This window comes from Drosophila navojoa, chromosome 5 (assembly GCF_054131105.1).
Source record: "Drosophila navojoa isolate 15081-1374.11 chromosome 5, UAZ_NAV_1.0, whole genome shotgun sequence".
Classification (NCBI taxonomy): domain Eukaryota; kingdom Metazoa; phylum Arthropoda; class Insecta; order Diptera; family Drosophilidae; genus Drosophila; species Drosophila navojoa.
Window position 1 is genome coordinate 22,627,656 of NC_142893.1, and position 27,000 is coordinate 22,654,655.

Consider the following 27,000-nt stretch of genomic DNA (forward strand, 5'->3'; position numbering starts at 1 on the left):
ACGCCAGATTAGCGACGGCTTGCAGTTGCTATTACTGTTGGAGTCACAGTCTCAGTCTCAGTCTGAGTCTGAGTCGCAGTCGCAGCTGCCGATCGTGCAATTTGTTGCGCCTCGCCATGAATGCCTCCTACTTGCCACATTGCCACATTGCCACATCGTTGCCGTGCATTGTTTTTGTCGTGCGACTCATTATTTATGGGCTTGTTTATGGTTTCCAGTGCTAACCAGACACAATTTGGGGGTTACAAATCGATAAGCATCAGTTGGATCGCCTTCAATTTAGCGACAGCTCAAAGGGCTGCACATACAGTTAATTAGAAGGAGCCAGAATGGCAGTTAGACTAGGCTAACAACTGTCTGTATGATGCTCACAACTCATGAGAGAAGTCGATGGATTCCATAAACCATAAATCATCATAATTTCTGTAATCAAGTCATATATATTAACCATGGATTTATGATCAATTGAACAAGACATTCAATATGAACAGTTATTTAACTAGATTGAGCATTGCATTTAGTACCTGCAGCATCAGTGGGTTGTCCTTTCGGGGCACTCACTCTCCCCAGCTGGATAGCTGTCCAATTTGCGCAATGATATATTTATGCGCCTCAATAGACATCAACACGTCGCGTCTGAGTTATATGTAGATTTGTGTGAGACTCCTTTGCTTTATTACCCACGAGGCACTCTACGACGGCGACGGCAACGGCGACTAAGACGACGACCTGCACTTCCTACAATATAATCATTTTATCTTGAATGTGCCCTGCAACGCCCACAGCGGACACGCCCATAGCTGAGCCGCAAAAGGCGAGCGACGGCCAAGAGAGAGCGAGCGGAGAGGCAGCAGCTGAGGCAGCAATCGAAAAAAAATTGTACGTGCTGTCATCGATCGCGATCGTGGGATACGCGGACAGAGGAGACTCGAGCAACAGTCAGGTGATAAAGCTGCAACAGTTGGCCCTAATGTCCAGCCAGGCGGACTCTCCACTCGCTGGCTACATGGCTAATGTGATTACAGACTTTAAGTTTATAAACATGGGCCAGGCCGCTGCCTACCGAGAGTTGCTTCAGCAGCCGCCGGTCTACAGACACACACACACACACACACACACACACAGACACAATTACAGACACATATGCAGACGCAAGCTCTGCCTCAGCCTCAGCCTCAGCTTCAGATCCGAACGGGCCGACCGGCCCTCCTGTTGCGTTGCAATTACGGCGCGTGCAGGCGACCCTCGATCCCAGTACCCCGATGCCTCGATCTGCCCATGCCCCCACCTCTGCCTCTACCTCTGCCTCTGCCTGATGAATTCTTATTAGCTGCCTTTGGTGTCGGCTGCGCAGTTATGAGCGGCAAACTTCAACCGACGCGTCGGTCGCTTCCTCATAACTTTTGCTCTATTTTTCTTGCTGCTTCGTTTTGGCGGCCCGACTCGCGGGATCTCCCTGGAGCTGTCGATGTGTCTGGGCCGCAGCAGTGCGGATTTGTCGGATAACGCTGCTGCCTCGCTGTCTGCCGCCACGGCAACCAGCAGTCGCCGCTGTCAGCGCGAGGCACGCGCAAATCCCTAATGGAATTCAGCTCCACATCGAGGAGTGGGCCAGAGAGGAGAGCTAAGGGGCAATGCCCTACACTTGGACATAGCTCATATTGTGCGCTGAGTGAATCATTGGGATTAAAAACCAGAGCCGAATAAGTTAAGGCTAAATTAATTTAATTATTAAAAATATAACTATAATTTTCGATAGATTCGATTTCAAAAACTAATTACCAATTATTTTTAAATTGTAAGAAAAATAAATAATTAATGCTTGATAAAATGATGATATATAATAAATTATATATAAATTGAAAAATATTCAATGCTTAATGCTTCTCCTAATCGTTTACTCAACCATTTTATGCAGCCTCCCAAAAGTATGCAAGAATTTTTACGCACATGTAATGTTATGTAATGTTATTTTTCACGCGCAGCCTGAAAGTATGCAATAAAATATACAATATACAACATACCGTAAGCCCTTTGTGAGTTTAATCTCTAATAATTCTGTCCAATTTCAATATTTACAATTAAACATTATTACACTTTTATTGACCATCAGCACAGGAGAATGTTTAGCTGGACTTCTTCAACCAGTTGTAGATCCTTAAATAACCAAACGGAAGACAGCCCTTAGTAACAGCCAAGACAGGAATTAGGTTGTTGGCAGGCGTACAAAATAATTTCCATTACCTACTCTCTAGAAGCAATTTACCAATTTGTCCTTTGGTGCAATACTCAAGATACAATTTAGAGATATAGGAGCCAAATTTCGCCCAGTTTTCCAACCGGCTTCCCCATTAATTGAGTCGTCAAGTGTTTGTGGAAAAGCGAAAGTATGCAGTATATTTCATTCTCGCAGGCGTGTATAATATTACAGGGTATTTAAGTCGATGTGGAGATAGCAGTAGTTCATTTTACACTCTAAACAGAATACTTTTTACAAATCTACAGCGGCGCGTGCGTCCTGGCTCCTCGGCAGTCAGCTTGCCTACTCATTGAGATCGACGCCCTCTCCGTTCACCTGAATGGTAATATGCTCGCTGGCCTCAGCCTCGCCCCGCTCCCGCTGCGGGTGGGCGGGAGGCGGTGGTGCGGCACGCCTCGGCAGGGATTGCAAGGAGATCTCATCGTCCTGCCGTCCCATGAAGCGACGTCGAGTGCGCGCAAAGTCGAAGGTCTCGCGCTGCCTCTGGCGCGACTGGGCATACGAGGCGTCCGTCAGCTGCTGCAGCGCCTGAGTGGAGCTAGTGCGACGCATTTGCCCCACCTCAGGCTGTGGCAGCGTGCCGGCTGCTGCTGCCTGCCCCACCGACTGCCGCTGGCGGCCAAAGCAGCCGGTGGCATAGCGTCCGTCGGCGGAGCGCGAGCGACGCTGTCGAGCCGAGTCCCGGGCACTCAGCAGTTGCTGGAGGAGCCAATGGTTAGATGGCATCTACATCAACATCGATTAGCTGGCATTTACCTGCTGCATTTCATCCTTGCGCAGGCGTCGCAGCCCCTGCTGCTCCTCCAGTTTGTTGGTCATCTGGGCCATCCAGTCACGCGCCTGTCGCAGCGACAGCGAGCTCTGCGAGCGCTCTGGCAGCCTGGTTGGGAAGAGCATATCCCGGGCGCCCACCACGCTGCCGCTGTTCAGGACGAAGACGCGCGGGAAATCTATCACAAAGTCGCGGCTGCGTATCAGATCGGCCAAGGCGCTCGACTGGATCGGAGCCGGTGACGGGGCCACAGCCGTCGCCGTCTCCTGGGTGACGCCGATCGCAGCAATCGGGGGATTGGCGTTGCGGGCGTTCCGCTCCGGCTCGTACTCCAAGATGCTCTCCTCACTGCCCAGGAACTGAAACGAGAAGAGCTTGAATAATAGCACCCAAATACCATTGCCAAGGGTATCGATCGGCAGCTCCTCTGGACTCGGTCCATGGCATCTAGCTACGGATGAGCGGGTGGACAAGCGTTGGGAGCAGAGCGCGCGCGCAGGCAACTACATTGCAAACAAGCGAAAGCGTTTTTCAAATTCAATCGATTTATTTGGTCTTAAATATGCTTGAGTCCACGTTTGGTTTAGGTTTAGGTTTTAGCAAAAACTATATATAGGTTCTATATAGTATAATTCGTATCTGTGTGCGTGTATTGTATGTATGTGTATGTAGTTCACATCTGGTAATAGCAATCGACAACTAATTGAGGCCCTATGTCTTCCTAGTCGCTCTAACTTGTTTTAAGCTCAGCGGGCAGCTTGCGGGTTGTTAGTGTGGGGATGAAACTGAATGGAGATATCAAGATGAAATTGGATTGTGTGTTCCATCTTTATCTTTCTTTGTTTTGGTTGGCAATGAATCGCAGGTATGTCTTATCTTAAGTGTCCGAAACCCTGGAACTCTTCTCTAAGTACATACATATTCACCTATATATTCACACAGGTGCTCGTACAGTTATTTATGCTAAAGATCCTCATCGAAGGGGATAGATTAAGCAAGCGATGACGCAGCAATGCCAGATTCTTATTAATGTAGCCTGCGCTAGGCCAGGTCCAATTATCGATTATGAGTCCATTGAATGGACTTGCGAAATCAAAGAGAGAAAATTAAAATAAATAATATAACTAGCGGTACATTTATTCAATTTGAACAACTAAAGCTAAAAGCAAATACTTTGGCACCTTCGACATTATCTTTAAGTGTGTGTGTGTGTGTGTTTATGAGTCTTGTATGTATGTGTGTGTGTGTGTCTGTGTATGTGTGTGTGTGTGTGTGTGTGTGCGTAGTATTATTGACTAGCAAAACAGGCGCTGATTTTGCTACAAATGATGTTGCATTAAATATTACAGCTACTACGGCTACACGTTTTATGATTCATAATAATACATATACATAGTTAGAAATAGTTATTTGTTATAGTAGTTATTGTAGTACTCGTAAATATTTCTGTTTGCTTTTCTCTCGCGTATTTTGTTTTTCGGTTTTCGGTTTTCCGGTTTGTTTTTATATCGACAATTGGTACGCTTAAATTTATAACTTAAATATAGAACTTATAGAACTCTGCGTATGTTTCGTTTTTCTTTTCGCATTCCTTTGTTTTTTTTTTTTCTGTATTTAATGTGCGTGGGTCTTCAGTTCTGTGTCTACAGACTTCGCTGATTAGAGCAATTAGATTATCTAGTTAGGGTTGTTGCTTTCTCCAGTTGGAGTCGTTAGCGTAGTTTATCCGCTCTGCTTTCTGTTCAGCGATTAAGTACACTGTGTGCACTGCTTCGCACTGCTTGCAACCGCTTGTTGGGCAAGCAGTCGAAGCACGCATATATACATCATAAGTACGCAGCACGTCGAATGTGGAATTTAAATATATGCAAGTATATGTAGGTTTGTTTATACGTAACTATATGGATACGAGGATAACTTATAGATCAGTTGGGTCAGGCGACTTATACGTCGGTCACCTGGCGACTGGCAGTGCAAATCATTTGCGGCATTGTCGCCGGTGCCGAGTTCCGTCTGCCGCGCTCAACTGAACCGCCCAGTGGCTGTTGCTGCTGTTGCTGTTGCAACTGCTGCTGTTGCTGTTGTGGTTGGTAACTACTACTAGGACTACGCTGGTGATAGCTGATAGCACTAGGATTAAAGCTACTGATGTTGTGTGGTGGCAGGGCCACCACAATGACGGGCAGCCCCTCCTCGCCGGCACCTGGACCAGCGGCTGCAGCAACACCTGAACCACCAGGTGCTGCTGCTGCTGCGGCAGCTGTGGCTGCGGCTGTGGATGGCGCATTGTGCTGTGGACTGGGCGTTTGATAGATTTGGTCACCCACCACATAGCCGTAGAACTTGAGCACATCCAGTTTGCACATGGGACAGGTCCGATGCTCAATCAGCCACGGATCTATGCAGTTCTTGTGGAACTCGTGCCTTAAAAGAGAGAACGAGGGAGAGAAAATGAGAAAGAGAGAAAGAGAGAAAGAGGTACACAACTTAGTCATATTAATTTATCGGAGAGTGACTCATGTTTACACTTACTTGCAGGGCAGTATGCGTATAATGTCAGCGGGCTTGTAGGACTCAATGCAAATGGCACAACAATCGCTGTCCAGGTCCTTCTCATCGGTCATTTTGCCAGTCTTTGTTGGAATTTTCATAATGGCTTTCTTTGTCACTGAGCAAAGATTGCGCTGCAACATATAAAATTCATTGTCATCATATTGCCCACTTCAAAGCCAGGCGTAACTCACCGATTGCTGATCCTTTGCTTGCATGTAACGGAATCTCTGTATATAGTAAAAGATAAGCCATACTAACGAAATAATCATCAGCACAATAAACGATATCGACACAAACAGAACCGAGGTGCTGAAAAGAATGCATTTGAATTAAATTAATTTCCACACAGGCCAAATTTCAATTATGAAATTAATATTAAAGCTGGGAGTGATTGGAGAACTCGGGCTGAACTGCAAAATTGGTCACAGGCAGGCGTTGTGGGGACGTAGCTCAGTGGTAGAGCGCTCGCTTCGCATGTGAGAAGTCCCGGGTTCAAACCCCGGCGTCTCCATAGTAATACATACATGAGCAACTTTTTTAAATACATTATTAAATTTCCTAATTCAGGCTCAACGTGAAGCTCACGTTTGACTTTTTCTTATTTTCAATTTACACATGCCCATAGATAGATAGTTCGCCTGTTAAAGGTCGTGTGAAAGCATTATTATTGCTGTTAATAGAAAGTAAAGCAGTTCATTCTGCGTTCGATGAGAGGTACATTAGTACATTGTTGAGTGCTATAGCATAATTGTTGTAAGTAAGTCATTTTGCACGACGTATTCGAACGGGGACGTAGCTCAGTGGTAGAGCGCTCGCTTCGCATGTGAGAAGTCCCGGGTTCAAACCCCGGCGTCTCCAGTGAATTTTAGTGAAAAATATTTTTTATTCAATTTTTATTTTGCAACTACTAATGAATCCTTCAAGTTGGCTGATCTCAAACTAAGCTTTCTTTGGACGTCCTTTGTCATATATAAAACTAGGCTGTTCATTTAGCAATCAGTGCAAATGAAGCAGTGTATATTGATTACAAAGCAGTGCAAATGAATTGCTTCTGTTCGCTTGGCATAATTGAGGCATTTTCCTCAATCCGTCCTCATGGGGACGTAGCTCAGTGGTAGAGCGCTCGCTTCGCATGTGAGAAGTCCCGGGTTCAAACCCCGGCGTCTCCACAAACACAAATTAAAAGTTCTTTTTTTTCGAAATATTTTTTTTCTAAGTTTAGCTTACCGATTTAAGCTGCTGACAGATCGCACGCCCCGTCGTCCTTCGATTATGGAAATGGTTACATTTATTCCCTTATCAACAGTGTTGGCTAGTTCGAGTCCAATTGCTTGATACGTTATCACTGCGGCAATATTACCTAGAAAAAATGTAATGCGATTTTAGTATGTTGAATATTTGAAATGAAAATAGAGGAGCTCACGATTCTTATTTTTGATCTGCATCTTCTCCAGCTGCATAACCTGCTTATCATTGTAGATTATTACCCCCGCGGCGTTGTATTGATGCACATGTTTCACCTTATCCTCGAAGGTGCAACGACCACGTCGCACCAGCGCTATCCATGACACGCCCTTCTCGGGCAGCGGCGAGCCCAGGGTGCCGCGTATGTAGGGTGTGCACGCGAAATCGTCGCTAATATCATCAGCAGTGCTAATGTGTATCAGACGACCCGTCACATTGAGCACTCGGCCCTCGCCGTAGCGCGCCTTCTCCTCCGAAAACTCAATTTCCCTGATTATGTTCTGGCTGTCCACATAGGACCAATTGAGGAAGGCGAAGTTGTAGAAGTCCATGGTGAGGCGCTCCTCGCCTATGCTGGTGTACGAGTGCGTCGCATTCGCCGGTCGAAAGTATCGCTCCAGATCCTGGTTGGCAATCGTCATGGCCGCCACCATAGTGGATGTCGTCGTGGTCGAGGTCAAGTGCGGCTGGCCCCCCAACAGCAGCAGTAGGCATGCCAGCAGCAGCATTTCCTGGCAGTACATAGCCCGGCCGGAGATCTCTTTGTTCCTCTGGTGATTTTATTTGTTTCCTTTTATTTTGCAGCTTACAGCTCTATCCGGTTCTCAAACGTTCCGTATCTCTAAATAGTGTGCAACATTTGCTCCTGCAGCTGTGATGCTAACCAAAGTCGTTTAACTACTGAAACGATTAAAAAGAAACGCAGTTAAGTTTCAAGAATCGATTCGCTATAAGCAATTTTAGGCATAGTGGAAGTCGCTGGAAAACTGTGGGGCCGCTCGCCTAGCTAGCGATAAGCGGCCATATTTATAGAATCATATTTATTGGCAGCCCATGTTGAATACTAGCCAAATTGATAAGCCCCTTATCACTCGACAAGTTCCTATTAACCTAATGAAAAGACTGAATTATGGAATAAGTGCAGTGAATAAATACTATCTCAAGAGAATAGTGGGTTAATGGGAAGCTTCAAAAAATATATATCACTTGATTTCTTTCAGATGTTTCCAAATAAAATGTAGTGATTTAAATATATGCACATATGAAAATTTGTCATGGATTGTATATAAAGAGAAGAGCTTGGGCTAGAATATTTTTGCATACTCTAACTATTCTCATATTCCATTGACATATCATCTATCAAATGTCTTATATATAGTTAGTGTTAGCATGTGCCTATAGAAATTTACAGCTGGTATATGAGATGTTAATATGCTTACGGCTTCTTATTGTACACCCACTAAGTAGCCGATGAAATCATGGCTGTGAATTCGCAAGACCGTTAACACTTTGTGAATTTATGAACAACAGTTATATACACATATTTATATAGCTTCTGGGTCATACACAAATCATACTTTGCGCCCTATGCAACTAACAAACGAATTGTTCTGCAGTTTTGAGCAAACGGCGAATTCCTTGGTTTCCTGCATTTTTGGCCATTTCGGTGCGCTGAAGGCCAATGCCACTGGCAAAGGCGTTGCCATTAATAATTCGCCCGTTGCCCCACTTGCCTCGCCTCTCCCCCGGCCCCTCCGCTGCCCGCCTTCTCTCCAGCTGCTGCCCGCTGTGTCAGGGAAATGCAATGCATTTAAATATTTTATTTCGTGTTGCCAGGGCTAGCGCCAAGTGGCAAACGGGCGGCACGAACGGCTCGTGGGTGTGCGGCTGACACTGAAAAGTGGTTCGGCAAGCCACTAGCCAGCCACCAAGACCACCGCTCCAACGACCAGCACATAAAGCGCCTGAGCTGCCTGCCAACCAGTTCCAGTTTTCCTTTCTTACATAAAGGAGACACGCGGCATCTGCTTGGACACCTACTTGTTTTACATAAAAGTAGAGCTCCCCAGCTCGCTTTTACCCCCACTATCGGCCCTTTTCGTCGCGACGTCTGGCTATAATAAATGTAATTTATATATGCACTCAGTTTTCAGCAGTCGACTTGGCCAGCCGAACAAGAGAGCCAGCGATTCCGCCAATTGAATACAAAACTTTACTTTGACGCCTATTTATGCTCGCCTTGTGTATCTATGTGTGTGTGTGTGTGTGTGTGTGTGTGAGGGGGGAGCACACTGATTTAGTCGTCTATAGCCACTGGCTGAGTCTATGAACCAAACTGGGCTGCGCTGCCTGCTTGAATCATATTGGTAGAGCAAACTTTTCAGATTTAATAAATTTGTGTAAACAAAGTTCAAGTTGCACGCTCAAAGGGTCGCAGGAGATGAACTTACTCAAGCGACTGTAGTGAGTGTGCCCACAGATGGAATCACTGTGTTTATAAAGAACTCATGAGAGCCAATCAATTTCCTTAACAGGTTAAACATCTCCAGGAGATATATAACCAAATATTGCTGGTATATCTGGTAAAAACTAATAGTTATATGAAATTTCCAATTTCTTTGAGCACTCATATTATCAGCAGCACTTTTAGCTGTCGCGGTAGCGCCCTTTTGCTTCGCTCAGATCTGGCCGAAATGCCTCGACGATTGGCCCAATGCACGTTTTGCATGCATCGTTGCATTTTATTTTATTTGCTGCTGCTGTTGTTTTTGTTGCTGTTGTTGCAGTTGCTCTTGGCATGTGGGCAAGCGGCCAGGACAAGGGCAGCGATCGATGGATTGAGGGGAGAGTGGGAGGGGTACACCGCCTTAATGGGGACAGAGCCACCGACTTGGCCAACAATCGCGGAACGAGCTGTGTGCCAAAAAAGAGCATAAAAAGCAAAAGATAACAACAACAAGAACAACAACAACAGCACTGAGTGAGCACGCGGCCTGTTTAGGATAATGACCCTGAAAGCTGTTTGTTATTGCTAGCAAATATGTGTGCAGTTGCATATGTATTTGTCCCACTGTGCGCGCTGAAAATAAAAGTGAAAAATGGCAAAAATTGAATTTGGTATTCAATTTTTGTATCGTTTATTTATTGCTTTATTTGTTGTGCGTACGCTTGTGTGTGGGAGTTGTGTTTGTGTGTGTGTGTGTGTATGTGCTTGTATTGCATCGTTAAAATATGCAGGGTGTGTCCATAAAGCGAGCTGCTCTTCAGTCGTACCGAAAGAGTTTGCTGAATGTGAGGTAGACAAATGTGAATCGCAATTCGAATTCCGAAATTTGGTTCGGAAATATGTGTTTGTCACAAAAGAAAATTAAATCATAATTTGGGGAATCTTTATTTGTCACTTATCCAACAGCCAATGGGCGCCTCCTCATCTGATTTCCCACGCTAATTTCTGATAGTCTTTAACACCACTCAAATGCGTTTCTTAACAACTTGCTGTTGTTGTTCTAGTAGTAGTTGATGTTGTTGTTGTTGTTGCTATGATTGCACTTGTTGTTATTGTTTATTTATATAAAATAGTTTTCACTGTTACCAAATTACGTTTCGTGCATTATTTGGCCAACTGCCAGACGAACGAAGCGTTTTCCCCTCGCGCATATAAATAAAGCGCTTTAATTGATTCCGTTTCTCTCTCGCATTTCATTCCTTTTCTTTTTATATAGAATTGTGCATTATTTTTAGTTTACTTATATTGCGTATTTATGTTTTTTGATAAGTGCATTGTTTATTGTCTTATTTTTAGGTAACAAAGATAAGCTTTTTATTCCACAGGTGTTGCTATTTCATGAAATAACTCGTTTTGCTTCCCCTCTTCATTGCTTTTAAGTAAATCAAATAAAATTCAGCTCTTTTCAATAAATACAATTTATAGAATTGCACATAAATCAACAAAACGTCATAAACACAAAAATATTAAAATACGAATTTAAAATCAAATAAATACGGCCTTTCATATTGTAGATCCCGTTAAATAAACAAAGTAATATTTTAAATTTGAGTGCAAACCCATACACTCATAAGTGCACTCACATGGATACTCGTCTCTGTTTGTGTATCGAAACGTGATTCGCAAAAAAGAAGAGAGCAAAAAACAAAAAACGTGATGCGCATGGATAATGGGCTTAGCAATACGAGTCTTTGATAGTTGTTTGCATTCGCTTTTATCTAGCGCTCACTGTTTGTCGCTTCATCCACTCGAGAATAAATGAAATGAATAAATATTTAATTTATGTGTTCCTCGTATGCCTAATGAGCAGACGCTTTATTAAATAACAATATTCACGTGTTTATCACAGCCAAAGGATGCTCAAGCCAAGAGCCAAGAGTCGAACTGAGCTCAGCTGAGCTGAACTGAGGAGGAAGTCAAATAAAGTTGGTGGCAATTAAAATGTGATTAGCAATAATTCGGCATTTAAATTCAAGACATGTGCTGCACACTTAATTCACGCTGGCATGAGCAGCACATTCTATAAGGAAGAACCTATGTAGAGGAAGTCTTGAGCCGAGCTTGTTGCCTCTCAATGAAGAAGAAGAAGCATATTGAATAGATGAGCTGATGGAAAATGACTAAGAGATACATTATCATCATTAATAAGATACACTGAAGAGAGTTATAGCCAAAGAGAGAATAATTTAATTTGATATTCTCTAAAATTCAATGTATTACTTTCATATGGAACAGGTAAACTGCAAGGAACTGATTAGAAAATTCTTAATTAAAGAGACACAAAGATATAGCCAAAGATATATATAATTCTGTAAAAACAAAGACTGGTTATACAATGTAATATTCTTTCGCATTTAACAGATAAACGGCTCGAAACTGACTTGACAATAGCATCATTAAGGAGATACACTAAAGAAAGTTAAAGCCAATGAGAGATTGGTGAACTTTAGAATTTAATTTGCTATGCTCTCTAATATTCTTTTACATTAAGATCAAAGAATATTTTTTTTAATTTTTAGAGGCGATGTTTAGGCATCTAGAGCTAAAGTTGTATCTAAATTTGTTCTATAATTAGTATCATATTAATATTTATAATTTATTTCATAAATTTTTAAAGACGGTGTCTAGAATTTAATTTGATCTAATATTGTGATATTCAATATTATCATATAAATATAAAATTTGTTCATTTACTTCAATATTATTTTTATTTGATTGGGCTTTATTTCCCTTGAACATTTTTTAGTAATAGATATTTATAGTTTTATTTTATTAAATATGATTACAAATGCAAATCTAAAGTAGCTTTATGTTAGTATAACATTTATTTAATTATTGAATTGAATTGTAATTTTATTCATTTTTTTTCTATTCGATGTTTTCATATCAATCATATTAAATATGATTAAAAATTTATATTTAATTTTATTCGAAGATTTAGTTTCATAAACTTCAATCGAATTGTGATAAAATTAAATTTCGTTCTATAAATTAGTTTCATATGGATATAAAATGTATTTAATAACTTTTAGGATAAATTTCATTTTTTTCTACTGTTACTCAACAATTTACGCACACTTTAAGGGGTACAAATTAAATTGCTATTAACGATTTTGCAGAGAGCAAGAGCAGAGCTTGGCTTTGTTGAGAGCAATTCCACTTTTCGCTGCCATTATTAAACCACAGAAAGGGTGGGAGGGAGGTGGAGGTGGGGCGTATAAGTTATGGAAAAGTTTTCATTTAACATTTGAGTGGTTTTGGTGCGTTTTATTGCGCTCCGTTGGCTTTAATGCATTTCGTTGAACTCGACGCTAAACGCAGCCAACAACATCAACAACAATCAAATTCAGCGAGAGAAATGACAGAAAAAATTACAGGTGTAACAGGTAGCACGGAAATGTGCACTGATTACGGCTTTAATTTATGCACTTGTTTAAGATGTAATACTATATATGTATATGGAAAATATTGTATGTATATGTCTAGGCACATGTATTGGGAATCATTTGTGTTGCCCTAGTGCTGATTACGTAAATCAGCAAAGGCAACAACAGCAAGTACAACAACAAAGCCAATGGCAGCAATTAGCGTGTTGCAAGCGCTAAAGAACTTCAACTGAACTGACTCGCCCTTCAATTAGACTTGCGCCATTTGGTTGCCAATGGAGCCAGTTGCCCGCTCAGAGGCTGCCACCTCCCCCTCTGCACTCTATCGAATGGCCCCATCTATGCTAGCCCCACTGCAACAGACGCATTTCAATTTGCTAAACGATGCTCGTTCTCAAAGAGTTGCCAACTGCAGAAGACGATGTGTGTGTGTGTGTGTGGGTGTACTTGTAAATGTCGCTAAGCGCAGCGCTGTCAGCTGCTCACAATGCACTCGATGGGACACCAGAGTCGAATGAGCAGAATTACTCAGTTTACAAACGATACGTCATACGTCATACCTTGTGTAAGGCGTGGCTCTCGTAGTAGTGAGCCGCATCTGGGGATCTATCAACGGTGTCTCAGCACTTGATCCCGAAAGTACATCTAATGCGCTTAGAATAACTCCAGGTTGGGAGGTTCCAATCAGCACTGTAGACTGGAGCTCTAGAATTGGCCTTTTTGGGTGTTTGACAATTTTGACAACTATTTGTTTGTGTTTTTTTATGGTGTATGTGAGAATAATGATTATTCAGAAATTGACAATTTTTGCTTAATTTTCAGTTTTAAGATGTATTAAGGTCGGCTCAGATTAGTTAATTAGCTTAAGCACTAAGCTTAACTGGAATGAGTCTTTCTTATGTCTCTTCCTCTTTTCGACATTTCGACTTGGACCATTGCTCTTGGCTCAGCTGTCGACTGTCAGCTGCAGCGAGCCAGCTCAAGTCGAATCGTGTCGTCGAGCGAATTGGCAAAGCAGCAAAACTTTCAAGGCTGTCATGTCGATTGCACTCGTGTCCGAGGGATTATATTGGTAATTAAATGCGAAAAGAGCCAAATGGGAGAATCTAACCACAACTCGCATAAAACTTTGACCGGCCTTTGCGTGCTGCTCGTGGCGTGAGAAATCGAGTTGGACAACTTTCTGATAGAGAGTCTCTAAAACTCTTAAGTATTTCTCTCTATTTCTAACATAGTTTTGGCAGACCTCATATGCCTCATATACATATCTGTATACGAATTTCATATTCGTCCTATTCATTACATTGCCAGCACCACTCGATGCCGCACTCTGTGGTTGCTTCGCGGGCGATATTATCTTTCAGCTAGGGTGCTGCTTCTGGTTTACTGTCGGCCAGTGACAATTACAAAAGCCACAAAGCAAATGAAATTAAGTAGTCACTGGCCATAAGTTGTAAATCAAATTTCATATTTCACATTTATCAGAGAATATTCTCTGTTTGTTTTTCGTTTCTCTCTCTCTATGTATTTCTATTAGTATTTGTTGTTTGTATTATGATAGTGGCAAAGAGAGTAGAGTGTAGCTCCCCCCCTCTCTCTCTCTCTCTCTCTCTCCTTCACTCTGTCTCATAAGTTAACTGGCAGAATGCTTGGCACCTTGTTTCTTGTTGCTGTTTGGCGACTGCTGTTCCGCTTGTTTGCATATTGCAACATCTGTGCAAGCGAAACCAATTTAAAACATACGCCACCACATGCTCACACTCACAGACACACACATGCAGTCACACCCACACATGCCTGCAGAGACCTCTTCTACACATAGTGGCTGCTAAAAATATCCAACCGCCGCCACATTTGTTCTGCGCCTGTTTCGTCTCACGTCTCATTTCTCATCGCTCGTTTCATTTTTCCTTTCGAAGTGGACTTCGCCTTCGGTATTTTTCTTTTCCATCCTCGGCTTTGTCTTCGAGCTCTCAATTTCCAGCTGAATCTGCTGGCCTGGTGCACTTGTAACTCCTAATTGGTCACACATTTTGCACATTAACACTTTGATCTGTGGCAATTAATTAGTTCAGCTTAGCCAACTTTCAGCCTGAGTTAACTCAATGAACTTGAACTTCGGGAAGACGAGCTCGTCAAGGAATGCTGCCAAATTCATTCGAGTCTATGCTATTCACTTAACTTTAGGTGATTTCCTATTCCCAAATGCTTATCATTTGTCTTGCAGGGCCGAGACAAGCGTTTCCGTGACCCACATAAGTCGAGAGGAAAAGCCATAAGAGAGAATTGCAGCTGTAAAGTTCATCTAAATAATACAGCGACTGACAGGAAATGTGGACCCGGCTCTGGCCGGGAGGAAGCTCCTCAAGTTGTTTGTATTATTTTGACACAAATTGAAAAACGCTTCACGCTCCAGCAAGGGTTAACTGAAAAGTTTAAATGAAGTTGCTGAAACTTCCGCTCGACTCTCTGCAATCCCAAGTGCGCTCGCGTCTCTCTGCTTCTGTCTGTGGTTCATAAATCATTTCACGAAATTATACACAAAATCCGATTTACAGCGAAACTTTGAGTTCAAAGCGAATAAAATACCCTATCGATATGCTGCAGCACTGCTACGATTTACATTCGCCAAAAACAGCCCCTCCCCCATTCGCCAATCAACTGAAGACATTAAGCAGCTGGCCCTGCGAGGGGTGTCAGAGTGCTTTGGTTGGGGAGGGAATGGGAAGGGGAGCTGCTTCTGTGCTTCTAAGTGAGTCTCTAATTACCGCCGGCTGGTGCAGAGATTCGAATTGCGTGATGCCCATTTAGATGTTCTCAGTTCTGAGTACTTTTGCTTTCGACAGAGCTCCAATTGTTCAACTGTGAATTGGGGCCTCCAGTTGCGGCAGTAGTTGGGCGCGTTGGGGTCTGGCAGTCAGCCAACGCCTTTTCCTCTCTTTATATTTGGCAAATGCATTTTAATGTCACTTTACAGCAAATTGTCAGTGCAGCGCATTCATCACGAGGATTTTCCCCTCAAACACACACACACATACAGACGCTCTCACTATTCATTGTTTAAGTAGCTGCAGCGGTGGCCATAAATGCAGCTGGGGCGGGAAGTGCAGTTGCTGCCAGGCAGCTGACTTATTGACAATGACAAGGACATTCAATTTGACTGAGCGACGAGTGGTAGGCAGAGCTTTCAAGGACACTGTGAGATGCTACAGAGCTGACTCAGCGGTAGCTTAGAGTAGGCTGAAAAGCAAGAAATCTAAAGGAACTTGAAGGAATTTTAAATACCTTTTTCCGGTTCGGATGTAATACACTGTTGTACAAAGTATGGATTCAAGATTAGGAGCAAGAAACGTGACTGCCAAAGAAAACAAAGTTGTTGCGGGCATATAGCATATATCATATCACCCAACCTCAATAAAAGTTTCTCCTTTAATACAAAGTAGTAACAATTTCTAGAGTCGAATTATGCAGAGAGGGGACTCCGGCATGGGGGACATGCCTGAGAGGCATGAGTTCCCTATATGTATGTCTGTATAGAAACATTTTAGCTGATTGTTAGACGTCTGCCACATAAAAAAGAGCTCTATTGTCGGCTGGCTAATAAATGTCGGTCTGTGGCCTCTGGGCCACGCCTTCGTCTCCGCCTCCGCCTCCTGCCAGCACGGCGAATGCACTTGAAGTTTTCGGATAGCGACTGCAGCGACTAAAACTTGTGGAAATTGTCGCCATAATGCGGTACATAAATATTTATTGTACGTGTTTGGCTGACGCTTCTGCTTCTAGCCTTGAGTTTATGAGCCCGAACCGGACAGCTACTGTTGGCTGTTGTCTCTGCTGTTCTGTTGCCTTTGCTCTGCGGTCGGTCTCCTAAGCTTTCAACTAATAAAACCGTCGCAGACCCATAAAATGCGACAGAGTTAGCGCTTGACTTTTCACAAAATTTCCAGTGAACTACGAAAACAAACAAATAAAACGCGTATTGATTAAAATATATTCGAAAAGGTTAACAGAGCTGCGCACTCGAGTCCATAAAAATATTAACACTCGGGCCACATGACAGCCGGCTAAACGAAAATCACGTTCACAATAGTCACGTTTATTACAACAGCAACAACAACAACAACAACAACAACAATGGCAAGAACAAGAATAACAACATCAGACACTTTTGAGTTATGCTTGCGTCTGCTGCGCTTTGAATACCCTGTAAAATTATGATGTCAAAGAGTTGTTTCAAGTTTGAGAGGGACTTAAGAATTTGATTTACTATTTATTTGATTTATTTCCTTAATTATTTGTTTCTGTATTACATTTAACCAAATCCGAAATATAGTAAAACTACATATAAATAAATATATGTTCATTTATATAAATTCTCTTACTATGACATATTCTTTACAGTTTCCAGGGTATCCTATTGTCCCACCTCAGTATTTTATATGTTTTCTTTACAGTATTTTTGTAGCAACCGTTAAAGACATAAGTAGAGAAAGGGTTGGTGTGGGGCTAGCGTAAATGGTGGAACATGTGTTAGCCAGCGCCAACAACGTCATAAATCTCATTCACCTTCTATATGCTTGTGTGTATCTCTGTGTGTGTGTGTTGTCCACCCACAGTCGTGCACAACCCGTTGGCAGTCGGAAGCGCAGAGCTCCACGCTCCATGCTTCATTACATTGCGTAGCCCCAGTCCAAGCAGCAGTTTCAGTCCAAGCGCCCCCTTCCCAGAGCCACTTCCCTTTGCCCCTTTCCCATAGGCGTGGCTCTGCCGCAGTCACCTTTATTGGCCACTCGCACATCGGCATTGTAAAAAACGTGATTTCCGCTATTTGCCTGCTGTAATTGTTGACAGTCGTCGGCGAGCGGGGGACAGGTTAAGTCCCGTTCCCGCTGTCCGCTTATTCCGTTTAGTTTGGCTTCTGGCTAAAATAGACGCCAGCTGCAAACACTCAAAAAATGCATGGAAATGCTTTCACTGACGTCAAATGTCATCTATACTTGAACCCAAAGCATGACAGCGCTTCAGGCAATGCGTCCACATATAGCCAAGACCAACCAGAAGACAGACCAAGGCAGCAGACAGATAGACAGACAGACAGACAGTCAGTCAGCCTGTCAGAGGGGCAGCCAGACAGACTGCATGGAGTATGGGCATATAAGCAGGGCTGACAGTTGCATTACCTGTGCAAATTCTGACACCTGAATGCAGCTGTTTTGAAAGGCTTTCACAAGATTGCAGCTGTAGGTGAAAAACTTGGAAAAAGTGCGTCAGGTGAACAATGGCGGCCAACCAAGGAGACGCGAGCAACTGCTTGTCATATGCTCTTCTTGATGCGCGGGAAACTTTTAGCTCGGGTGTCAGTTCGAAGACAAGTTTCAAGGGAGCACTCATATATGATTATAGAAGGGTGTGTGAGCTAAAGACAAATTATTCATAAATAATATAAAACACTTATACAAGATTAAAAATATAAGGGTCTATACTATATGGTTTTTCTCTTAAGTGAATATTGAAGGAAGCAAGGAAGATCTATACCAAATTTCAGGTTTAAGATCGTAAGAATAGACTTTACTGTGCATTTTATAGTGGATTGAATGTAAGTCATTTTGTTAACTTTACATCTTTATATCTGCAGAGCTTAATTTCACATATAGATCTTCTTCAGTAAAATAGGTATTATAATCCGAAGTCTATGTTTAAAGTTTTTTGATGAAATTTAATGTATGAAAACTGAATGCAGCTAATTGTTGTCTTATTTCATTTGCTTTTACTAAGCCTATTAATAATGAGGTGCAGAACCATAGCAGACTGTAGTAAATTTTAAGCTATCGATAATGGTCGATATTCATAGTTCTCCAGCTCTAATTCAGGTTATCTACTTTGAAATCCATAGGAAATTGGCAAATGTATTTAATTTGGGTCATTTTCATTTTCTTCTTCGGTTACTTTCGATCATTTTGAAAGAACTTTGTCTGCCAGTTGGTGCCGAAAATTACCTTTAGAGCAATTTGACTTTGTCAATTTGGTTTTGTGCCACTGTGCTTAACGAACCGTGGCTAACACTAGGACTGCGAGTGGCCTGGGCAGACTGGCAGAGTGGCAGAGCGGGCTGTAGGGCATATGGAACATGGCACATGCCATAAGGCTTCCGCCCTTTTGGCGGTCTGCTGTGGCAGCTATTGATTTTCGAGAGACAACAACAATGTCAGCCATTTCCTAGAACGTGTAGATACTCTGTAGCTTTTGAAGTATCTCAACTTGACTTTCCTGTGGAGTCAAACTGTTATTGGTTTGGCATTTTCCAGCATTTAATAGACAACTGACCTCAATATGATTATGAGCCGAAACTAAAGCTCTGTCTCGTTCGCAGTCTGTCTATATTTTGGTTACAGTTTCAGTTTCAGTTTCAGTTTCGGCTTGCCTTATGCAGTTTGGGTTAAGGTTACCGACCCACAGAGACCCCGGCAACAGCAACAGCAACAGCAACAGCAGCAGCAGCAGTTACAGCCACAGCCACAGCCACAGCTTCAGCTTTGGTTAGATACAGATACAATTGTATCTGTATCTTGCAAATTGTAATAGTTGCTGCTGATGTGGGCCGAACAGCGATGCTGGCAACAGTGATGCCCCTCTCCCATTGTCTCTCTCTCTCTCTCTCTCTCTCTCTCTCTCTCTCTCTCTCTCTCATCTGCTGTTGCATCTTGATGATTTGTATTGTTGATTTTGTTTGTTGTGTAATGAAATTGTGGCTGTTGCTGCTGCTGCGAAATTGTGTAATGCCAGCCTGGTTAGAGCACAGCCGAGATGTAATTATATTTGTAGTCTTGCCATAATTGCGACAAACGTGGAGAGAGGGCAACCACAAGGTTTCAAGTTTTGTTTGGGTTAGTTTAACCTCAAGCTTCATGGCAGCGCAGCAACAAATTAAACACTTTCGAGAATTAGCTCAAATTTGACTTTTATTGACCAACAAAGTGTCATTACTAATATGGGCCTGCACCCGGGCCACTATGTTTTGTACTTATTTACGTATCATTTATTATTTATTTGTTGCGATTATCACCCACTGCGGCTCATGCCTATGCGAGCCCCACCCAGGCGAACGTGCCGCCCATATGTCACAAGAGACAACGCACGTGGAGTGCCACGCGCCGCGCCAGCTGCCCAGACCCGCTCGACCCTCGCTGTCAAATAACACCTGAACCTGTGCGCGGTAGCTAAAACTTCCATTTTTATTGCTTGACAAGTTTCACTATAGGCCTATCAAATTGTGGGCCCTGCCGTCATCTATTACTGTAAATGGAAACCAGACCTGAAGATTCGAAATATCTCATTTAGTCTTATTCAGCTGAAGTATCTTTATCTAGTCTTTAAGATATATTTTACAATATTATATTGTTTGCCATTTCTATATGTTGGACTGTAGATAGATGATAGGAATGAATACTTATAGATACTGCTCTTATCTTTCACATTTATCTTATTTAAGTTCTTATAGGTCTTTCCTGATAACCGAGCAATTCGTATTAATTTATTCAGCTCAACATTTTTGGCTTCGCGCTTATCTTTTCGCATAGATAGCACAGCCGTCGACTGCTTGAATATTTAGTTTTGCTTTAGCATTTTAAATGTTAAACTTTAAATTTGTCGCCTATCAATTTAGCCATTTCTAATATGCCAGCTTTCTAATGGCCGCGACTCGAAATAATTTAATTAGGCGCCATCATTTATCATCAGATTCGACCTCAATTTTTCGCAGTCGTCTGTCTGTCGAGCTTTAAATTGGCTGCCCGTCACAAGTTTTTGACATAATTAATGTGATATATGAACAGGGCTAGCATGCAACAAAGCTTTCCACTCTTCCGCTTTCCCCACAATTGCACAGCATTGGGAGTCGGTCCGCTCTCTCGTACTTACCACAGTTTTCCTCTTTTATTTTCGTCCACGCTGCGTTAAGCTGCAAATGGAAACAATACGAGTTCAATTATGGAAAATCAATTTGAGCAAATAAATTATTAAAATTGCATTATCGAGAGCATAAAGTACGAATACAGAAATTGCAGTCAAATTGTTAAACGAGTGCGATAAATACGTAATTACGGCCCACACGTAGTGCACATTACGTATACGCAGCGTTGAGCCCAATTGACCTTGACTTGGGCTTGGCCAATAATTGAATAGCCAGTTGCGTACATATTCATATATACATACATAAATATAAATGTACATATTTGAGTATGTGTTTTATATACTTTCTATAGGGCCTCGTTAGCCCTCAAGTTTGGTCAGCTGTAATTAAGCCATTATATATATTTGTGTTTCATTTGTGTGCTCAGCCAAGAGGCAATTCACACTCTGCAGCTCGCTTTGCTTAAACCAGCTCTTTGTTGGGACCCATCGAGGCTGGCCAGAAATAGATGTGCAGGCGTTTAAAATGCTCGGCGTGCAAATTGTTTGAGTATTTATGTTGTATTTACGTAGATCAATTAACACTTGACTGATTAATCGCATAGATTTGTTAGCATCTGCCACGGATTGTTGCGATTGCAAGCACCCACACACACCAACACACACCCACCAGCACACACTCACACTCACGTTTCCCGCGTGATTTGTGGTCATGTGCTGCAAAAACGTGCCACGAACAAAAACCCGCTAATAGAGAAAGACATTCATATAGACAGACGTAACGCGTGGCCAAGCCAGCGAATGTGCGTCAAAATGTTTAGCACTAGGTAATTAGCGAACAGAGTCTCTTCTACAATTCCCATTCACAGCTCTCTCTCGCTCTATCATTCTCTCATTCTCTCTTACTCTCTCTTTGCCATGGCAACATTCGCATTGCTGCGTTTGATTTGCGTTAAACAATATTGATTTTTGTGCTCTGCACAGGTATTTAATCATGCCTCCCCCGGCCTACCTCGGCCTGCCTTCGCAATGCACTGCGTAGGTGATATCCAATTAAACAGCGCAGCTTTGTTTCCATTTGTCAACATTTTTCTTTCATCCCCATCAATAAATCAAACATGCAATTCCACGCACAATGCGTATGCAAAGTCGATTCCTGATTCCGTGATTTTTGCAATTAACATTAATTATTTACAGCCACATTTATTCCTCTCTTTACATAGACTTTCCAATGCGGAAAATGTCCGCCGCCTATCAAACTATAAACAAATCAGCATACGCTTTTGCCCAGACGTCTCATACATACATATATCTCTGTATAAGTCTGTGCATAGACTGAGACTGTATGCTAATGAATATATCTTGTGCGCAAGGTTAAACAGTCTATAGATTGTGTCTGTGTTAGCCACGATCTGCGTACAGACTCAGTTTTTCAGACAAGTAGAACTGGTTCGAAGCTTCCTAGTTCTCCTCAATAATACAGCTGAATAATTTTTGGACTGTCACTTAACTTTAAGGAAAGCCAATATAAATGTATTTTTTACCGTTTTATATTTTTTAAACATTCCCAGCCTTAATTAATTTCGAGTTTATCGCCACATTAGTGTCGCTTGTATGTATTTAGTAATTTTGTAATTTGTCTCATCAATTTCTAATAGAATATAAATTATATAGTCAGCTTAACTGGCTGTCTCATTATCCAATCTAATGCCCATTGTCTAATATATTATAATCTGTCAGTGAATCTCATAACCCAACAGCAATGGGGGTAGTTTGTGGAATAATATTATCATGGGGCTTTCACTTTTGCAGTAGAATCGATAAAAAAAGCAAACAAACATAGCCAACCACAATCTGTTGTATCGAGGGCAATTGTCGTAAATAACGATTAGTTTGGGCAGTCTATATATATTTATAAATAATAATGACATTTATTTGATGTCATTAGTTAGTTGCTGTGATATCGACTAACCAGCTGGACAGGGCAGTCACATGACGTTGCCTAACTATCCATTATTCTCGGCGCTTGGGCAACTATACCATTTATAGATCGGCTATATGTATCTATGTGTATGTATATATATATATATTCGCGTGCCATCCAATTGCGTAAATTGTTTTAATTTAGACTCAAGTCTCGCTGATAATGCGATATCTGACGTGCTCAAGCAATCGAGTGCGTGATTCGAATAACAGATTGAATTTGAGTTGAGATTGTTTTCAATTCAATTCCTAGAGATTCTATCTAGTAATAATATATTGCTTTGTTGGAATAATAGTTTTGGTTGTTTTTTATCAGAAATATATTTAAGCTTTGGTAGTGCTTATTTTTGCAGGCATAAATATGATATATGATATTATTATATTGAACAAATAAACACAAACAATATAATATATCTATCAATCGTATAAATGCGGTAACAACTGTCTCTCTTTATCCAATTGCGATTGCTGCTCATCGAGCATTCTGTTTGTCTTTAAATATTTATTTGAAGCTGATTTATGCTCCAACTCCACAGTGAAAACAGAAAGTCTTCGCCAATCATCTTTACCTTTGCACATTAGCTTCATTATACTCTCTACTCTGACCTCAGCGATAGTTTCTCAGTTCAGCTCGATGTTCATTATAACAAAAATAATTATTGGCTTGTCTAGTTTGGGCATTGGTATTTATAGATATACATATATATATTTTCATTTCTCTTCTCAACTTCTACAACAACGACTACTACCAGCAGAGCTAGGCACGTCTGACGACGCCTGCAATTAGGCGTATATGCTAAGTAGCTCTCCAGTCTATATTTATTTATTTATTTTAATGCAATATGCTTTTAAAAACACACACACACACACACACATACACACACTTGCGTACACTCCATGAGGATCGAAGCACATTTATGTCTGAGTGCTCTATCGAATTGAGTGCCAGGTTTAAGCAAATGCTCTTAAAATGTTTGGATTTCGATTTGGATTTGAATGTCGATTTGGATTTGGTCTGGGATCTGTGCAGCTGAAGCGGCCGCATTTGGATGCACTCGTGGGAACCTCCTAATGGGGAGGATGCGCGCACTTGCCAGCCACTTAAGAATCGTGGGGCATGGGCCGGTGCGCCGCTTGGAATAGTTTAGTGGAGGCGCAACATTGTCCACAATAAATTCGTTCACACAATCAATACCAATTAACCTCCTTGGCGCGCACTTAATTATAACGCGCATCGAGCCAAAGAGCAAATAAAATAAATATTTTCTTAGGCTTGGCGAGACGGGAGCCAAAAGACGGAATAAAAAGCGCCTGGATGAGAAGACCCCTCTCCCCCTTTTCATCTCTCTCTCTCTCTCTCTCTCTCTCTCTCTCTCTCTCTCTGCTTCTCTCTCCATTTGGCCGCCTTGGCGACGCGCCTACGTATGCTGCTCATTTTCCACTTCAACACGCTTCCACAGCTGGCTGTGGAAAAGCAATGAGAAAAATTTAAGAAAACAGAGCACAGTGCGGGGCCTCAGCTACGACTATACGAGATCTGCACTCAGCTGGGGAGGTCCCTAGCCCAAAGGGCCCCCGCCCCATTCCCTGCCGCAGTCTCTGGCCCCTACGTTCCGGCGTTTGTCGCTTTAATTAACGTAGCGTCGCGGAGTTAATCCGATTGCTATCGGTACTATGATGACTCACAATCTGCCAGTTGTTCTCATTCCTGTTGCTGTTGTTGTTGTTGTTGTTGCCGTTGCTGCTTTACATGCAAATGCGTCTCCTGCAGCGCCAGGAGCCGAAAATCCGATTCGAAGTCCGCCGTTGGTGGTTGCTTCGTCGTCAGCCCTGTCGCGCGCTCCGTGGGCGCTTTATTTATATTTTATATCTTTTTCTTTTCGTGTGTTTTTTTTCGGAACGTGACTCATTTGTCTAGGCGCCCGGGCTAACCGTGTAATTATAATGCAATTTGCCTCTAACACCAAGCGCCCAGCTCTTACTCAGCTCAGTCAACAGACTTGTTAGGTTAAATGAACCTGTATTCTTGGTGGTTTACAAATTGAGTTGTATGCCTTATTGATTTCCTTTGTCAGATGGCATCTTTGGCATATGTTTATGTGCTAGACAGCCACGGAAGTGCCTGGGCTGGTTCTGGCTGCAGACTTTAATTTTCAATTCAGCTAGTTTCGCTTTAATTAAATAATTTATGAAGCTCTACAGAAATCGACTTTGATGCAATCCAATCAAATATTTGTGCGCCTGTCCCGAAGAGCTGTTCAAATATTTAATATTTGCATAGTTTCGCTGGGTGTTTTCGGGCCTTGCGGTATACCGCCTGGCAATAAATAATACAATTGACTTGGGCAAATGATTGAGTTTGTTTCCCAACTGTCTGACAGGCCGAGGTACCGAGTCGGGGGGGTCTGCTTCTGGCTCTGGCTCTGGCTCGGGTTGCGCCGGTGTCACTGGCCAATTCCCAATGCCAAGCTCTTGGCCAAACAATATTTGCTTTACCTTTATCAGAAGTTGTGCGAATGTGCTCGTGTGTGTGTGTGTGTGTGTTTATTTGTGTGTGAAAAAGCAAATACGATGCTTATCAGAGGCTACGCAGTCAACTGTTTGACTAGCTAAATAATCTGACTGAATGACAACAATAATAACAGCAGCAGCAGCGCAAACATCAGCAACAACAACAACAAATATAAACATTAATCATTAATATGCGAAAATGCATTTAACAATTTGTTTTGCAGCACACACTTCATGCTGTTTGCATTTAATTAAGGAACTTAAATCGCTTTTTAATTGCATGCATAAACAGTTTAAAAACTGATTGAGGATGGATTTTTATTTAATTTACCCAGCCTATTTGCCCTATTGATTAAAGTGGGGGTATAGTATTGTCTAATGCAAATATGTATAGTTAGAAACGCTTTCAGTTTCAGTTTACTTAAACACATTGCTTTATTTGTATTTACAATCAGTTTCTTGAATGTGAAAAACTTGAATCTAAATAAGCTAGCAAATAAATTTGAAACATTTTAATTTCAATTGGATTCAAGTTGCTTACAAAAAAAAAAAAAACAAATATGAAGTATATGCTCATTATAAATAGTGTTTCTTTTTATATCAATTTTTTTTGTGGGCAGATATTGCAATAACATACTTTAAATGAATTACAATTGAGTTAAAGTAAATTACTAAGGATGATATGCAAAAATTTTCATGTTTCAAGTCCGCTCGTAAAAAAAAGGCATTAAAATTATAATATATATAACAGCACAGCTGCCATGAATAACTGAAATAATATTGAGCTTAAATGATTTTAGAATAGTTTTGTGGCTTTATGTCCCCTTCCCATTCCCAATCTAATTACTTGAGTCTGCCTAGCAAATAGCAGACCAGAGACTCAAGCCAGCAGACAGTATAAGCTGTCGAATGGCGCTCCACATCTTGTACACCAATTAACATTGATATATTTATTATTTATTTAATACCAATTCGCTGTCAGATGCGAAGTCGTCGTGCGCTGTCGTCACTTCTCAACCAAAACCAAAAGCGTTTCACATCAAAGTCATTTCTTATGGCACTCAACTGACATCAAAAGCAAACGCCAAGCAATTAAATCAGCCCACAAAATCCCAGACGAACAGCAAGAACATTGGAAACTTTACGATTATTTTACAGAGCACCGTTTGAATGCCCTAACTGAGAGGAGTCTGGCTGGAGCCCGCTCGAGTGCGCAAGAGTAGCTGTAAATTTGTAATGCGAATGACTTTATGTAGACATAATCAGAATGTCTCTACTACAAGCCAGACATGTATACTTAAATAGTTTGCTAAAGAAAGCTGGATCTGAGTTCTATGAATATTTGGTTCAGCTATGAGAAAGGGGCGTATGTGAGGCGACGTGAAACAATTAGGCCATAGAAGTTTCGCATTGTCGCTTGTATTAATTAATCTCTCAAGTGGCAAGTGGTAGCAGAAATATATATACATATATATAGAATACACTTAGAGAGTAATCGAGGAACTATGTATTGTGAGATTATTAAAAAAACAACTGAGCCAAATTTATAATATTCTATGAATTAAAAAATTAAAAATAATTTTAATGGTGTAAATTATTATAATTATAATAAAAATAAATAATTCAAATTTTTACTTAATAAAAATCGAAACCAAAAGATTAGAGACGATTAAAAAAAAAAAATCGTTTCAACATAATATTAATAAAATAATAAAAAGATAAACAAAATGAAATAATAGATAAATAACTATAAACACGCAATCAACAAATTGATTTAATTTATGTAAATTAAATCTCACTCACAGTAAACAGTTTATAAATAGATTTACTTTAATGTATTCCATGTACATTTGCACTTAAAACACGAGTGAATAAT

At 41.5% G+C, this 27,000-nt stretch overlaps 2 protein-coding genes and 3 non-coding genes across 7 annotated transcripts in view; 4 read left to right on the top strand and 1 right to left on the bottom strand.

Annotated features, from left to right (window-relative positions):
• Positions 1-27,000, top strand: part of LOC108655239 (uncharacterized) — a 159,173-nt gene that overhangs the window by 4,338 nt on the left and 127,835 nt on the right. The gene's annotated exons all lie outside the window — the stretch shown is intronic.
• gol (ring finger protein goliath) overlaps positions 2,371-27,000 on the bottom strand; it is a 36,948-nt gene continuing 12,318 nt past the window's right edge. Inside the window, exons 2-9 of one of the 3 annotated variants that reach the window (XM_018106495.2) lie at positions 20,640-20,679; positions 7,009-7,730; positions 6,813-6,945; positions 5,777-5,894; positions 5,565-5,716; positions 5,360-5,456; positions 3,017-3,391; positions 2,371-2,959 (exon numbers count right to left, since the gene is read on the bottom strand). In XM_018106495.2, the coding sequence (XP_017961984.1) occupies positions 2,543-2,959; positions 3,017-3,391; positions 5,360-5,456; positions 5,565-5,716; positions 5,777-5,894; positions 6,813-6,945; positions 7,009-7,573 (1,857 nt within the window). In that variant the 5' untranslated portion in view covers positions 7,574-7,730; positions 20,640-20,679 and the 3' untranslated portion in view covers positions 2,371-2,542. Of the gene's footprint in view, positions 2,960-3,016; positions 3,392-5,359; positions 5,457-5,564; positions 5,717-5,776; positions 5,895-6,812; positions 6,946-7,008; positions 7,731-13,282; positions 13,495-20,639; positions 20,680-27,000 lie in introns of those variants that run through there. The other 2 variants (XM_018106498.3, XM_018106499.3) reach the window with 2 other exon arrangements.
• Positions 6,025-6,096, top strand: TRNAA-CGC (transfer RNA alanine (anticodon CGC)). Its single transcript has one exon. It is a non-coding gene; the product is annotated as a tRNA-Ala (tRNA).
• On the top strand, positions 6,372-6,443 carry TRNAA-CGC (transfer RNA alanine (anticodon CGC)). The gene has a single exon. It is a non-coding gene; the product is annotated as a tRNA-Ala (tRNA).
• Positions 6,683-6,754, top strand: TRNAA-CGC (transfer RNA alanine (anticodon CGC)). Its single transcript has one exon. It is a non-coding gene; the product is annotated as a tRNA-Ala (tRNA).